Consider the following 16510-nt stretch of genomic DNA (forward strand, 5'->3'; position numbering starts at 1 on the left):
GAGTGCAAAGAAAAAAGACCCCAATATTTCTCATCGAAAAGAATCAATATTGTAATTTTTTTTCCTGGACCCAACTGTATGGGGGGGGGGGGGAATCACCCCACAGCCAAAGCCACCAAGTCAAAGGAAACTTAAAGGAGGCTTTACAAAGGGAAGACAAAAAAAGCAGCAGGCAACAGGCATCATAAGTTACCTTCATATTGGCGGAGAATGCCGATATTGTTGTTCATCTTGTCCAAGTACTGGTAGTTCAACAGGTCCATCTTCATAAATAGCATTTAGCGGGCTAGCAAAGAAGACCAGCTTGCTTGCTTTCGCCCCGCAACAGCAGCAAGAACACAGGCAAATGCTCCAGGCTCTTTCCCAAGTTCCACCAGCTCAAGGCCCAGCCTCCAATTAATCAAAACAAAAGTATATTAAAATGGAGCGGGGGAAAAAGAGGCGGGCAGGAGGAAAAAAATCCCCTTTCGGGAGCTTCAGATCTGGAGGCAGAAAGCGGAGAGTAGGTTATGCCCACCGTCGCCACTAAAATTGCGCTGGGGGAGGGTAAGGCCTGGAAGAGCCGAGGCTTCCTAGGACAAAGACATGCTAATTCTCCTCATAGCTCGCTGCAAGTTAACTGCGCTGACATGCAGGCTATGCTTGGTATGACTCCTATGTAAACTAGCTTCCTCTTTCTAGCAGTCAGCCGGGACTGAGCATGCTCGCTGAATCCCTGGAGCTCTTCAAATGTCAGGGATATTTTCTGCACAAGATCAGGCTCTAAATGCACAGAGAGTCTGAAAGCAAGACAGAGGAGGAGGAGTTGTTGAAGACGGCACAGAAGGGGCCATGTCAGCCTCTGCCCTTACAGGAAGCACAGCTGCCACTACAGAACTGGAGGAGGAGAAAGAAACACCCAGCGGCTTTTGACAGAATCTAAGCTGGGTAGCTAAATCAACGTACTGGGGGGATTCATTTCTGAAAACAGAAGTTAACATCTTTGTTCGCTTCCCCCCATTTTCACGTTCCTAAACTATTTCTAATTCCAAACGAATCTCAATCCAAAGCACCACTACACGTTGTTTAACAAAAAAGATGGGGTTTTACCTACAAATAAAACTTAGATGGCTTTGGTACAACAGACATTATTTAATTCCATCTGCACTACCGTGAACGATGCACATAGGAAAAAACTATTATTCTGTGATGTCTTAATTTATCAGTTCCGCTGAAATACTCAAATATTCTGTCAAAAATAGTAAGTTACCAAAGGGATACTTTAGGGCAACCTTCCCCACCCTAGCCACTCAAAATATGTTAGACAACAACTCCCATAATCTATGAAGTATGTTGACCTGGATCATGTGGGCTGGGTGGGCACCAGAACCAATCTTGTGATTTTACTATTAAGCCTTTTCCATCTTGAATGAAAAAAGAGAGATTTCTCTCTAACCCCCCCTTTTTTTTCAGCATGTTTTTTTTTCTAGATTTCAAACTCTGATCCTAAACTTTCCTAATGGTTTATGCAAATACATGTGAATCATCTACTTATTTCCTTTCTATTTTGCTTTTTGATAATGTGAGCTGGTCTCTGACCTTAAAGTAATAAATATCCTTAAAAGAAAGAAAGAGGTCACAACAGATAATAGATTAAAGTTACATTACTACCACTAACAGCTTGTTCTTTCATATTGTTTCCAAGGTAATGGATAGTAGCGGACCACATGTTTCGCTTTCCAAAAAGCAGAAAAGAGATTACAGCCACAAAGGGATGTATTATTTATTCTGAAAAATTGTTCTGGAGTGCTTCTCCCTGGCCCACTCTGGGTCCAAGGATTATTTTAGGCAACATTCTCCAACCTGAGTGTCCATCAGATGTATGGACGTCACCTCCCAGAATTCCAGCGCCAGTCGGGCTATTACTGAGAATTCTGACACATCACATCACATGTACTGGTGATTCTGTACATCCGGCAGGGTACAAAATAAGGATAGTTTACTTTTTAATTAAAGCAATCTCTATCTCGATTTTGAAATGTGATGTCTGATTTGGCCTACTTGTTCTGGTGGACAGTAATCCACTACAAGAACTTGGCGTTCTTGTTTCAGATACATTGAGGCATTGTTCGATTCTTGGTTTGCTTGCTACACAGCAAACTTTTTCTTAGGAGGGGTTGGAATAAGCAACGGCACTTTTTGAAAACTGGAGGTTTGGGCTGTGACAGCAGGATTTAAAAGGTGCCAAATGGAAGAGGGAGAACAGCTCATCACAAGGGGCCCTTGAGAGGGGAAAAACCAAACAGCCATGTTGAAGTTGAAGCAAGGTAAATTTATTTTGGATATCAGAGAATGCTTTTTTCATTTTGAGAAACAATCCAGCAATAAACATTTCTAGTTTACTAATTTTTTTCTTCCTTGTGGCTTTTAAAAGAAACACTGTACATGAATCTGCTGGAGACCATATTGTGTAAGGTGCTGAAACAGAACTCATTTGTAATGCTTTTATTATCCTTGATTTTTCTTGTTAAGCATTAGACCAGATTCTACCTTATTTATAATTTCTGGAGTTCAATCATACCTGGATTTACTACTTACACCCAGTAGTTACCCTGATAATTTTCATGGTATGAGTACTTATAAAGAGGTAATGGAGCCGGCTGGGTGACTTTGGGCCAGTCACTCTCTCTCAGCCCAACTCACGTCACAGGGTTATTGTTCTGGGGAAAATAGGAGGAGGAAGGAGTATGAGGTATGTTCGCCACCTTGAGTTATTTATAAAAATAATAAAAGCAGGATAAAAAATCTAAAAAAAACCCCAGCAACCAATATATAGCAGTTTAAAACTATCCCTTTAAATGAAACAACCATTGCTTTTAAATGTAGTTTTATCTAGATGAATGCCATAGCAAGTGTTATCATCAAGCCAACCTTGGCTGATCTCCAAAAAGCTAAATGGAGATGGGGCCTGGTTAGACCTTGGATAGGATACCACCAGGATTTCCCAGAGCTCTAGGCTAGACTGGGAAGTCAAAAAGCACCCCGCAAGACAGCTAGCCACTTCCAGACTGCTGCTAAGAAGACACAGACTGTCCATATCTAATGCACTCATCTGTAGCTGAGCTCAACTCAAGGGAGTAATTTATCCAATCTTATAATGATTCTTTATGAACGTCTGTTCACTATACATTCATTTTATTTATCATGTCACATGGAATGATATCTAAAAGCCTTTTAAAATCCCTTTTCCATCCAATTCTTAGAATCAAATCACACTTCTGTTAATGAGTTAAATTTTGATTTTTCTGTGGTTGGCAGAGATTTGGCAACAAACTGATTGAAACTAAGTGATTGTAATGATGTTCAGGAAGAATTAAATTGTCTTATTTTCTGCTTATTATGTATTCCAACAAATAAGATATAAGTCATGATTAAATCTGCATGTTCTGTTTGAAGTTTCCTTCATTCTGAAATGTTAATCTTGAAACTATAAAGCTCTTCCAATTACTATCTTTCTATATTTTCATTTTTCTTTAGTGATATAGATAAAGTGGTCCAGTATTCCCATTATGCTAGCGGCTACAATACCAGGATTATAACAGTCTGGTGCCAGCATATAAATTGCCTCAATTCTCTGCACCCCAACACCACCACAGAAGGAGCAGCCCTGCAACTTTATTACTGATCCATCAATCACAACTCAAAACTACGAACGTATGCACCAAAATGCAGCAACAACAAGCTTATTATAATAATGATACCGTGGAACTAATCCTACACTCTCTCACACATAAAAGTCACATCCACTGTCAGAGAGGGCCTATCCATTCTTCATTCCCAGCGAACTGGATGACACCAACTGACACCTACAGCCACATACCGAATTGCCTTGATAATCTAAACTAAGACAGGAACAGATTACAAACAAATATGCCATTCCCTTTGGATGAAACTGGACATGACTAAGTGCTAACCTGTCACAGTGAGCCATTTGCTACACAGCCTAGCATACTGGAGTCTCTGCAAAAGAAACCCTTCACAGGCGAAAAACCTGGGTGCAACAGCCAGGGTTCCATATGGGTAAGGTGCATTATCAGGTCGCTTAGTGCCTGTATTGAGAATGTGTATTTTGCAAGGAAGAGGGAAGAGAGCAAACTGAACAGGAGGAAGGAAAATCTGCCATCAGTAACAGTATAGCCCAACAGAGCCTCTTTGGAGGTTTCAATGCAGGCCATGCCCACAGCTTAGCAAGTCTAGAAACATCTCTCCCCTCCACAAAAAACACAGCCATTGTGACTAAAACTCAGGTTTCTCATTTCATCAAGAATGAATGGTACCAATCCTATCCAAACGAAGTCAGTGCAATTCTAGGATACGGCAGCCATCTGCTCAACCTAGACTCTTTTCTATAAAAAAGAAAACAGAGATGGAAACAGTCTAGTAGATCTAACTCTTTATATCTGTCCTCTTTTTAATATAATAATTATTCTATAATAATATTATATTAATTATTATTAATATAATAATAATTCTACTTCAGGAATATTTAAAATATTATTCAAGTGTCTATTTTCACTGCCATAGAGAACTACTACAAAACATTAAATATTTAAGTACATTGATTAATACATTTGATTAGTACATTGTATTTCAGATAATGAAGGAAATACATCGATGAAAGGCAACTATAAGTGCCAAATTTCATACACACTTATATTAATAAATGTTGAAAAAAAAGACCTGTGAATCCCCTCCAAGAAGTATCTTTTACAGTACTAAAACTTGTTAAATCTCTTTTTTTGAAAGAAGTAATTCCCTGTAGTCTTATAAAAGAATTTGATGAGATTGCAACCAGTACACAGAAAGCTCAGACTGAAATGCAATCAATGTTCAACATGTATCATTACAAACTTTGCTCACTACATGGCCATGTTTCATAATTTACATTTAGTAATAACCTTCATTCATTTTAGGTACCAACCACTGAATATTTCATTTTGTAGTAGTGGTTTTCTGCTTTGCACCCCATAACATAGAGCACAATATAACAGTATTTAAGACAAAACAACACACACTAACAACACACTATACTATGTTGACTCCTCTGGTTTTGAGTCATTTCTTCAGATCTTAAAAAGCAACTTTAAGTCAACAGCTAATTAGAGAGGAAATATACAAGTAACACATGCAGACAATTCAAGAACCTCATTTGCCATGACTGAAATTGTGTTCATGAAGATATCAGCAGGGACTAAGCAATACTAGGAGAAATCCCAGCTCCCCAGCGCTGCTTCAACAATATAGTGTTCCTGTTTGGTGAAACCCAGTGTGTACCCAACAATGTATGGGAAGACTTTCTCACTATAAAGATCTAATGTTCCCTCTTGCAAAATGCTACTTAGAGCAATCTCTATCAACCGACACATTTTTCAATGACATGCCAACTAGACTTAATGTGACAACATGGATTTCTTTCAAACTACCAATATTACATAAACACAGAACAGCTAAAAAGCAATTGCACAAGGATCGTTCTCTCCTTCCACACATTACAGACTTGATAATTACTTTTAGTATCCATGTGACTAAGTTCAAGTGCCAACTCAGAGTAACACTGCATCATGTAATTAAGTATCTTCTAGCTCGAGAGAAAGTTGTAATAATTCCTGTGCTGCACCAAAATACAAGTTTTTTTAAAATGTACTTTTCCAAATACGTTTTTAGTACAATACTGTCCCCTACAGGCAATGCTGAAAACATCTGCATGCTATTACAATTCTCTATAAATGTTAAACATATATATTGTTAAAAGTTGACTGCTTTACATTAATCTAGAAAATGTTAGTTATGTGCCCAGCTGCATAACTTTATCTTTGAATTACTAATTTCATTTTCTTCACCATCCATATTTCAGTTTCTGGCTTAGCTCACAGTATAAAGTCTCTCTATTGGATAACTAAAGTGGCAGAAATCTGACTTATGAAAAGCATATTTGCCAAATCACTTCCCCACTAATATACAGCAGATCACACAGCTATAGTATGAAAAAAGAAGGGGCCAAATATGGGTCTGGATAATATAGGGGGTTTCAAAAGAACAGGCGGCTATTATAGGCTCCTTCTGAGATTGCTCTTGAATGAAAATTAAACAGTGAAGCTCACTCCTAAAGAACCTTAAAAAGAACTACAAGCTGTGCAATCTCCCTGGACTCATGGCTCCTAAGGGGCTTTGCACAAATCTATCTTATGCACCAATTGTACCCATTCTTAGACTGGGAGGCACTGCTCACAGTCAGTCAAACCTTACGCACTTCCAACTTGGACTCTTGCAATGCTTTTCAAGTGGACTTGCTCTTAAAAAGCATTTGGAAGCTTCAGCTGGTCCAGAATGTGGCAGCATGTATAGTTCTGGGTACAGTCATGTAACATGCTGCTACAGTCATGTAAAAAAAAGAAAGTACACCCTCTTTGAGTTCTATGGTTTTACTTATCAGGACATAATAAAAATCATCTGGTCCTTAGCAGTTCTCAAAAGTAGGTAAATACAACCTCAGATGAACAACAACACATGACATATTACACCATGTCATCATTTATTTTACAAAAATAAAGCCAAAATGGAGAAACCATGTGTGAAAAACTAAGTACATGACTCAATAGCTTGTAGAATCTACTTTAGCAGCAATAACTTGAAGTAATCATTTCCTGTATGACTTTATTAGTCTCTCACATTGTTGTCGAGGAATTTTGGCCCACTCTTCTTTACAACATGAGGTTTGCGGGCATTTGTTTATGCACAGCTCTCTTGAGGTCCTGCCACAGCATTTCAATCGGGTTGGGGTCTGGACTTTGACTGGGCCATTGCAACACTTTGATTCTTTTCTTTTTCAGCTATTCTGTGGTAGATTTGCTGGTGTGCTTGGGATCATTGTCCTGTTGCATGACCCAATGTCGGCCAAGCTTTAGCTGTGACAGATAGCCTCACATTTGACTCTAGAATACTTTGGTATACAGAGGAGTTCATGGTCAACTCAATGACTGCAAGGTGCCCAGGTCCTGTGGCTGCAAAACAAGCCCAAATCATCACCCCTCCACCACTGTGCTTGACAGTTGGTATGAGATGTTTGTGCTGATATGCTGTGTTTGATTTTCACCAAACGTGGCACTGTGCATTATGGCCAAACATCTCTACTTTGGTCTCATCTGTCCAAAAGTCTGTCCAGAAGTCTTGTGATTCGTTCAGATGCAACTCTGCAAACCTAAGCCATGCTGCCATGTTCTTTTTAGAAAGAAGAGGCTTTCTCCTGGCAACCCTTCCAAACAAACTATACTTGTTCAGTCTTTTTCTAATTGTGCTGTCATGAACTTTCACATTTCACATGCTAACTGAAGCCTGTAGAGTCTGAGATGTAACTCTTGGATTTTTTGCAATTTCTCTGAGCATTGCATGGTCTGACCTTGGGGTGAATTTGCTGGGACGTCCACTCCTGGGAAGATTGGCAACTGTCTTGAATGTTTTCCACTTGTGAATCATCTTCCTCATTGTAGAATGACAGACTTTAAATTGTTTGGAAATAGCCATATAACCCTTCCCAGGTTGATGGGCAGCAACAATTGCTTCTCTAAGATCATTGCTGATGTCTTTACTCTTTGGCATTGTGTTAACACACACCTCAATGCTCGAGACCAGCAAACTCCTAAAACTTCGGCTGATATAGAGGTAGTCACACTTAGTGATGATCAATTGATCAAGGGTGTTTGATTAGCAGCACTGGCTGCTACTTAGCCTCTTCATACCTATGGAAGCAGTAAGGGTGTACTTAGTTTTTCACACATGGCTTCTCCATTGGCTTTATTTTTAAAACATAAATGATGACATGGTGTAATATGTCATGCGTTGTTGTTCATCTGAGGTTGTATTTACCTACTTTTGAGAATTGCTAAGGACCAGATGATTTTTATTATGTCCTGATACGTAAAACCATAGAACTCGAAGAGGGTGTGCTTTCTTTTTCACACAACTGTATGTGAGCTGCCCTGGCTCCCAGTAAGTTGCTGGGTACAGTTCAGGTCCTGGTTGTCACGTTCAAAACCCTACATGGCATGGGGTCAGACCCCCTGCTTCCAATGGTTTTGGCCTGTCCCACCAAATCAGGAAGGGTGGACACACTCCAGGTCTCTTCAATGAAGCAATGGACCCAGGCAGGACCCAGGAAGTGGGCCTTCTCTGTCAGTGCCCCTGCCCTATGAAACAGCCTCCTCCATGTTATTTGGATGGCACTGACCCAATTGGCTCTTCTCCAAGGCATACCAGGATGTTAAATAAATAAATACATACATACATACATTTTATTTATTAATCAAACTTGCATGGCTGCCCATCTTGCAAAAAGCTACTCTGGGCAGCATACAACTATCCAATAAAACGACACTCAATGGAGCCCTATGCGTGTGTGTTTGCCTTTGCCTACAAAGAATGATTGTACAATTGCACCAATTGTGACATTCCCTGGTGCAGGAGGACCTAGCAACATTAACTCATGCCCTCATTACCACCTGGTTGGAATATCACAACAAGCTTTACATGGGGCTATTTGGAAAATGCAACTGGTCCAGAACGCAGTGGCCCACATACATACTGGCTCCCAGCACTGGGAACATGTAACACTGATTCTGTGGGCCCTGCACTAACCAGCCAAGGTAGAATTTAAACTGCTGGTATGGACCCACACAGCCCATTATGGTTTGATACCTAGATATGTGCAGGACTGCTTGCTCCAAGCAAAATCAATCCGACCCATTAGATCTTCCAGGGAGAAACTAATTATAGTCCCAAACTTCAGAGAAGTGAGGGGGGAGATGAAGCCACAAGGAGCTGCTTTTCTACGGTGGCACCAATGCTTTGGGATAGCCTCCCAGAAATCAAGCTCCCTCCTGGTAGTTTTCAAGAAATGTTAAAAACAGAGCTATTTCATTCTCTCAGGCTTACCACTGAGCCATCACTTACTTCTTTATTTTTTCCTTTCTACTGCAGTTTGTGTTGTTCTTCAGGTTGGGGGGGGGGATGATGTTACTTGTTATCTTTTTTAACATACTGTACCCTGAATATTTTAAATTTTGCCATAGGTAAGCCACCAAGGTGCCTAGGTAAGCCACCAAGAGCTGTCAGACTGCAGTGGGGACAGAGATTTAATAAATAAGTAATAAAATAAAATAAGAAATTCTGGGCATATACATGAGCTTTAGTCAGGAAGCTCAAAGAACTAAATGTGAAAATGTTACCTTACTGCAAGCTATTAAGAATTTTTAAAATAAACCCAACATTGTAAACATTCAGGAGGTTTCTTAATAGAGCAACAGTTATATAAATCATGTTGATCATATTAGCTAAGTCAGTGACACCTACTGAGGCAGTACACAACCAACAGCTAGAAGAAAAACCAACTAGGAAATGTTCTAGACCAGGGTTCCTCAACCTCAGCAACATTAAGATGGGTGGACTTCAACTCCCAGAATTCATGGCTGGCTGGGGAATTCTGGGAGTTGAAGTCCACCCATCTTACAGTTGCTGAGGTTGAGGAACCCTGTTCTAGACTAGCAAGGTTCTTTCAAGTATTTGAATGACACTGAAAAGTATTGGCCATTTTGGATTCCTTATTTTATCATTCCACCACTATCATCCCTCCGAACTCTGTTCTGCTATCCACCACATTACAACGTAGCAAGCTTACTAAACAATGCAGCAGGTCTTTCCAAAAGATAAAGAGCTTTGTGTATTTCATCTCCAGTGGAAAGATTAAGTAATACATTTGGCCTTGTCTTTAGCCATGCAATGGAAAACCAGAACACAGAAGATGCTCCATCCCTGTTAAGGAATTACCACTCTTACACAACATCAGAATTTGACTTAGAAAGAAAAGGTTACAATTAATCTAGTGTGCCGATACCATCTGCACTACCACCTCCTCTGCAGAGGCAAAATTAGGAAATATTATGAAAATGTACACTAATGAGAATTGCCCTAGGAAGCTATTTGCTTGCTCACCAGTTTCTGCTCATACCACACCCTTGCTCTCCATTTAAAATACTTTAGCAATCCACGAGTCCTTTCATGTAGAACATGTCTGACCTGTAGAGCTATAGTCTGCTGAAAAGCCAAAGGATACGAAACAGAGAACTAGCTTACAACGATGATCATACATGTCTGTCTAAGCAGTTCCAGGTGGTACTTCAGGGTGGCAAATCCTCCTTTCCTAGTAACTCCTTCTCCTTCTCCCCTTCTGCTGCAAACATTATTTGGCTAATATCTGAACACACCCAAAACACATCCCTACTCAGAACTTCTATTATATTACCCTTCCTTAGTTCTTCTCATTTCAATTTTCCCCCTCTAATGCCACCACTGTTTATAGTATCTGGATATAAACAGCTGAGAAACACAAAAGCTCTTTCAAAAATGAGAAAACATGTGGGATCCAATCTATAATTTTTTTTAAAAAGTAGAAGTAATTATGATGCATTTTTAAAATGTTGCTTGTGGAAGACAAGAGGGAAAAAATGACACTAATGAAATCTTCAAGCTGAATTCTTGATTTTGAAGCCTAAAGCGCTTCAGGGAAAGCAGGGAGGGGTTCTACTGTAGCAATGGCACCCATAAAGAAGCTGAGTCAGAATTCCTCCTGGGGCTAACAAGAACGCAAAGCCGGAGAGAAAACTGCTCTGACAAGTTTGAAACACACATCAGCAAATGTACTGTCTGTGTTTTCATAGAATATCCTCTCCATTTTACCCAGACTCCACTCTCATATGGAACTGAGAGGCATTCTTACACATAAAGGCTTTCCTGCAGATCAACTTTATCCGTGCATCGAGCTGGTGGAGCAGAGAGTTTGGAAGGCGCAAAGAAAGCTATGGCAATCAGAGCTGGGCTGCAAAAATCTGAATAGCCACTAGACAGCAGCAAAGGCTTAGCGTTTTCTAACCTTTGTTGCCATCTAATTGTTATGCGTATTTTGGCAGTCCAGTTCTTATAGACCTAAGGACGGCATCTAAAATCATCCTACTGGGGAACTTAGAAAAAAAAATATAGAAGAAATACCTCCAGAATGTGGCTAAAATTCACAAACCCATGAAATCAAGGTTAATACTTTTTGTGTTACATTCATTCCCCCTCATATAACCTCCACTAGCCTGCCTGCAAGTCAGTATTTTTTCTTCTGTAAAAGAAAGATTTATTTGGTAATAGAAACCCTAATTAAGTGAAGAACACAAATGAAAATCCCTGTTTGGTCCAGGCTGAGATCCTATACCAATTGACCAGGGAGGAGATACAGGATGAAATTCAATGGGATTAATCTCTAAATATATACTGTACACAAATATCAGCATTTTCCAACCTGATGCCCTCTGGATGGGTGAATTACAACTCTTGTAATCCCCCAGCCTACTGGCCAGGAATTATGGAAACTGAATCTGAACTTATGTGGTAGGAAACTGATGTAGAGGATTGCCCTGTTAAAGAAAAACAGAGCCATCCATTAATGACTTAACAGCCAGAAACACATTCTTGTGTTTCTAAATATCACAAAAAATTACAGACAGCCCTACAGCAGCATGACGGATCACATTAGCCATAGTCCTTCTCCTGGAGTTGCAAGCTGACTATGGTATTTTTACCAAAGCTGTAAATGCAACACCTTTAAGTGAATTGCTACCATAAAGAAACCTCATTGAGTTAATAAATAAAAGTCAGATTGTTATCCCTGATTTTCTAACTGCCTTTCAGATGTCCATATCACAAACAAAGTAATTTTGAAAAAGGGAAGTGTAATTACTAATATCTTAGTAAAACTCTTTTAAATTCTATCACAGTCCAGTATAAAATAAGTAACCATTACTGCTTTTATTTTTAAAATGTCTTTCATCTAAATAATCCCATGCTAGATATTATGTGGCTAGACTCATATTTCATATTCTAGGAGTTAGGAAAGTCATCTGTGAAACCTTTAAAAGTTTATATTAGAAAGCTCTGAGTCGCAGAGCATCAGTGATAGTGCAGGGAAAAGAGCGACACTCTCTCTCCATGGTAAGATTGTGTTTTCACATTTCATTTGACATTTTTTTATTAAAATGCAGCATAGTTTTAAAAGAAGCGGCAGGCAGCTTTATTCAGAAAGCGTTAAAAAAAAACCTGTACAAATTACCTGCTAAAAACACACACAAGTTCAAATGTGCCAGTGCACATTATGTACAGGGTATACACCTACAGAATTCCAGAGTCCGTTTTATATCTGTTCTCAACATGGTTGGGTGTTGCTGCTTTTGCTTCGTGAGACAGATGGGATTAGGCATTCTGTTAAAGATATTAATATGCAAAACTACTCATATTTTCTGGGAAGAATTTACAACCTCGTCAGAGACCCGTGAAACATGAAAAAAGCCATCTAATGCCCTTTTGTTGTAATTCCCTTTTTATTACTACAGTACATGGGAGACTCTGAAGATATGTATGTACAAGTGCAAACATGAAGCATAAAGCATGTTTCAACAGGGAAATCACTGGTTATGAGGGACATAGTAATAAGTAGCCCAGCAACCTAAAAATGAGAATCTCTAGGTTCAAACAAGTGTATCTACCAGGACATATCCCTGCATACTTTTTGTTTAAAAAAGTTGTTTGGGGAGACTGCAGTCTGAAGCACTGAACTACAAGGAAGGAGAAATCTAGCCTTTTCTATGCCTATCCTATTTAAAAGTCCAAAACCCTCTCATCACAATCTGAACAAATAACTGCAATTTTATACCACCTCCTAGAAACCTGAACGCTCCACTTGATATTTCATCCAAAAGGCAACCATGTTCTAAGATACTTCAGGGGTTTTTTTATTTTTAGGTCTGTTTCTGGTGAAAATCACTATAAACACTGGCATATAGAGGTAAAACATAAATGATGTTACATCTTATCAACATCATGCATGTATACAAAATTCCAAAATAACAGAATTATCCCAATTCAAATCTAAGGCAAACAAAACAATGTTACAGTGATCCAAGTCTCTGCTTTGACCACAGATGTAGAGGAAGCTGAAGCTGAACAGTCCTTTGGTGGCCTGCAACAGCTTGTTGACACAACACCAAAAAAAGAAGAGATATTATACCAATTATAGGAGACTAAAGGGCTGAAGCTGGAAGTAAAATAGCATCTGGAATAATGGAAAAATTGGGCCTTAGTATATGAAATAAAGCAGGAGGTAGACTAATAAAATTCTGCAAGAAAAGCAGTTTCTTCCAACAAAGTAAAAGACAACTCTAGACATGGACATCACAGGATGGACAACACCAGCATCAGTTTGATTATAAACTCTGCGAGTAAAGATGCAGAAACTCTATTCAGTCAGCCAAAACAGATCACAAGAGCTGCAAAATTACAACTTAAACTATAGAAAACAAATAAAATAATCAGACCAACAACATTGTAGCAATATTCCATATGATTAGGGGGATAATATATTTAAAGGATTAGATTTGATAAATAATTTGTCTGAATAACTCTGAGCTGAAATTTGTGACATCATTAAAGATGAAGAAAAGAATAATATCTCAAAGTGCAGGAAGCCAAAGAAGACAAAATGGTTTTGTACTGGCCCACTGCAAATAGACACCTAGCCCAACTAAATGTTGAATTCCAAAGAAGAGCTAACCAACTTCCTTACTATAGTAGCTGTCAGCCAGTGGAACATACTGCAACATAATATGGGGGATCCTCTTTTATACAGGCTGTATGATTATCTATCAGAGATGTTCTAGAGGCTCCTGTACAGAGCTGGAGCTGAACTAGATGACCTGCAGTCCCTTCCAACCCTAGATAATCCCTTCCAACCCTATCATTCTAAGAGACAAGCAATTATATTTAAATGAACAATGCAAAGATATTGTGCATAATGATGGAATGGTAAGGACAAGAGATTCATTTAAGAAGATTACATAAATGAAAGGACACTTTTATACAAAGATGACTATGATGAAAGACAAAGACGGCAAAGATTTACTAGAGAAAGAAAATACAAAGACATGGTGTGAATATACTGAATAAATGTACTAAAAATTCCAAGTTATGCTGATACATACAAAGGTTTGATCACTGAACTAGAGCCACACATTATGGAAAATGAACCCTACAAAGCACTGCTAACAACTAAGCTACAGGAGTTGATGAAAAACCATTAGAACTGTTTAAAATCTTACAAAATGATGCAGTTAAAGAACTATATGCAGGTTTGTAAACAGGCATGGGGAAAAATACTGTTGTATGACAGAAGGGAATCTCTCCCCAAAGCAAACAGGCAGAGAAGAAATTGAAATAGGAACAGAGTTTGTCTTCCTAGGCTGAAAAATTCACAAGGATGACTGCAGCAGAGAAATAGAGAGATGTCTATTACTTGGGAGAAGGACTGTGACAAAATATTAAAGCACAAAAACATCACACTGGCAACAAATGTAGGTGTTGTCAGTGCCATGGTTTTCCACTGTAACAAAGGGCTATGAAAGCTGGACCATCAGAAAGACTGAACAAAGATGTAGTAAAGGGGCAAATCCTTTTCCTCTCCCCATTCACTAATTTGCTCATGGCAGCCATCCAAGATTGACAGTGGATTCCCAGACAGGGAATCGCCCTCTTCATCACCATCCAGATGTGGCAGGCAAGAGACACAATGCAAGCATGCCCAGAAAAACAAAAGGAAATGCTGTCTGCCCCCATCCTCTCTAGAGGAAACAAAAGATTTTTTTAAAAATCTGAGCTTCAAAGGGGGAAAAGGGGGAAGACAGTAGCAGAAAGAGCAAGAAGGTGCTAGAAGGAAGGTTGATAGCAGTGGGCCCTTACCACCTCCTCCCAAGCCTCAAAAAAACCTGACTGCAGACATCACTCACACCCAGCTCACCTCATGACTTGACTACTGTAATGCGTTCTACATGGGGCTGCCCTTGAAGACCACCTGGAAGCTAGAGCTGGTTCAAAATGCAGCAACACAAGTGGTAATGGGAACTTCTTGTTGTGCTCATGTGTCACAATTGCTATGCGACCTGCGTTGGCTGCCAGTCAGCTTCTGGGTGCAATTCAAAGTGCTGGTTGTTACCTTAAAACCCTTCATGGCGTAAGACCTGGTTCCCTAAGGGACCACCTTCCTCCCATTATTTCTGGCTGCCCGCTATGTTCAGGCAGAGTGGGTGCGCTCCAGGCCCCTTCTATAAATGTTGCCATCTTATGAGACCAAGGAAACATGTCTTCTCTGTCATGGGCTCCACCCTCTGGAACAGCATCACCCCAGAGAGATAGATGGCGCTGTCTCTCCTGGGGTTCCACAAAGCCCTTGAAACCTGGCTTCAGTCCCAGGCCTGGGGTTAATGTGTTGGGGGAGGGTGTATGTCCTTAATACACAAAACAAAACAAGGAGATTAATGATCAGCTCAAATTATCCTACTTCACACACACTATGCAAAGGCCTAGGAGAAGGCTCTAATGTTGGGAAAGGTGGAAGGAAACAGAAGAGGACAACCAGCAGCAAGGTGGAATGTCTCAGTTACAAGGGTGATGAGAGCACCGTTGAAGAGCTGGACCAGGTTAGAGACAGATCATCATGGAGAAAATCTATCTATGTGGTTGCTATGAGTCGACAATGAATTGGTGACATGTAATCACTCAATCAATCAATGTTAATTATTTTAATATTCTGTTCTATTAAAATCAGATGCCCACTGAAACACCAATAGTGAAGCTAAAGCTTAAGTATTTTGGACTCCTAATGCAAAGAGAAGAGTCACTGGAGAAGATCCTGAAGACTAGAAAAACCGAAGGTTAAAAGAAAACTAGGTAGTTATTTTCCCAGATGACACAAGCACAAATTTACAAGAACTCAAATAATCAGTTACTGACAAAATGGCAAAATGATATCCATCAAGTCATGAAGAGGTTGAAGTTTTTAGTTATTTCTTATTTATTTATCATATTTATATAGCCATCCATCTCACACAAAGTGACTCTGTCAGAGTTACTGAGCAAATGAACCACATGCAAAAAAACCACAACTGGGATATCTCAAGACTTACTGGGGTACAGATATATGCAATCCCAGTTCCTATTTTAAATTCCACCTGTAAAGGTGATGTATCTATCTGAATATACTTTGCTCTGTACTTTGGTATATTTATCCCTATTTTATCCTTTTGTTATTTGACGCTGTGTTGTGTCTTGATACAATGAATTGACTAATCAAGATATTAACTAATTTAAACTATATGAGTTGTTTATTCAAAGAGCAGAATCAACATAATCTTCTAGCAAGGACATAAAGGCATAAATTAGTTCTTTCATTTACTGCAAGGACGGCCTTCCTATGGCCTTCCACAGATGCTACTGAACCATCTCTTCCAGCAATCCCAGCTACCACGGTCAGTAAGTGAGGGATGCGCAGAGTTCTAGCTCATTAGTATCTGGACGCCCACATATGCTCCACTTCTCAATTATTGTGTTATAC

The 16510-nt window shown here is 39.4% G+C and overlaps 1 protein-coding gene across 2 annotated transcripts in view; it reads right to left on the reverse strand.

Moving 5' to 3' along the window:
- The window catches only part of VGLL4 (vestigial like family member 4), a 101076-nt gene that overhangs the window by 66164 nt on the left and 18402 nt on the right, over positions 1 to 16510 (reverse strand). Inside the window, exon 1 of one of the 2 annotated variants that reach the window (XM_088134112.1) lies at positions 194 to 738. The exons of the other annotated variant lie outside the window; for it this stretch is intronic. Coding sequence (XP_087990238.1) covers positions 194 to 278 — 85 coding nt within the window. The 5' untranslated portion in view covers positions 279 to 738. Of the gene's footprint in view, positions 1 to 193; positions 739 to 16510 lie in introns of those variants that run through there. 2 annotated transcript variants of the gene reach the window in all.

This window comes from Python bivittatus, unplaced genomic scaffold, assembly GCF_059951505.1.
Source record: "Python bivittatus isolate LINGU-HERP-01145 unplaced genomic scaffold, Pbiv_v1 ctg000080_np1212, whole genome shotgun sequence".
NCBI classification, from domain to species: domain Eukaryota; kingdom Metazoa; phylum Chordata; class Lepidosauria; order Squamata; family Pythonidae; genus Python; species Python bivittatus.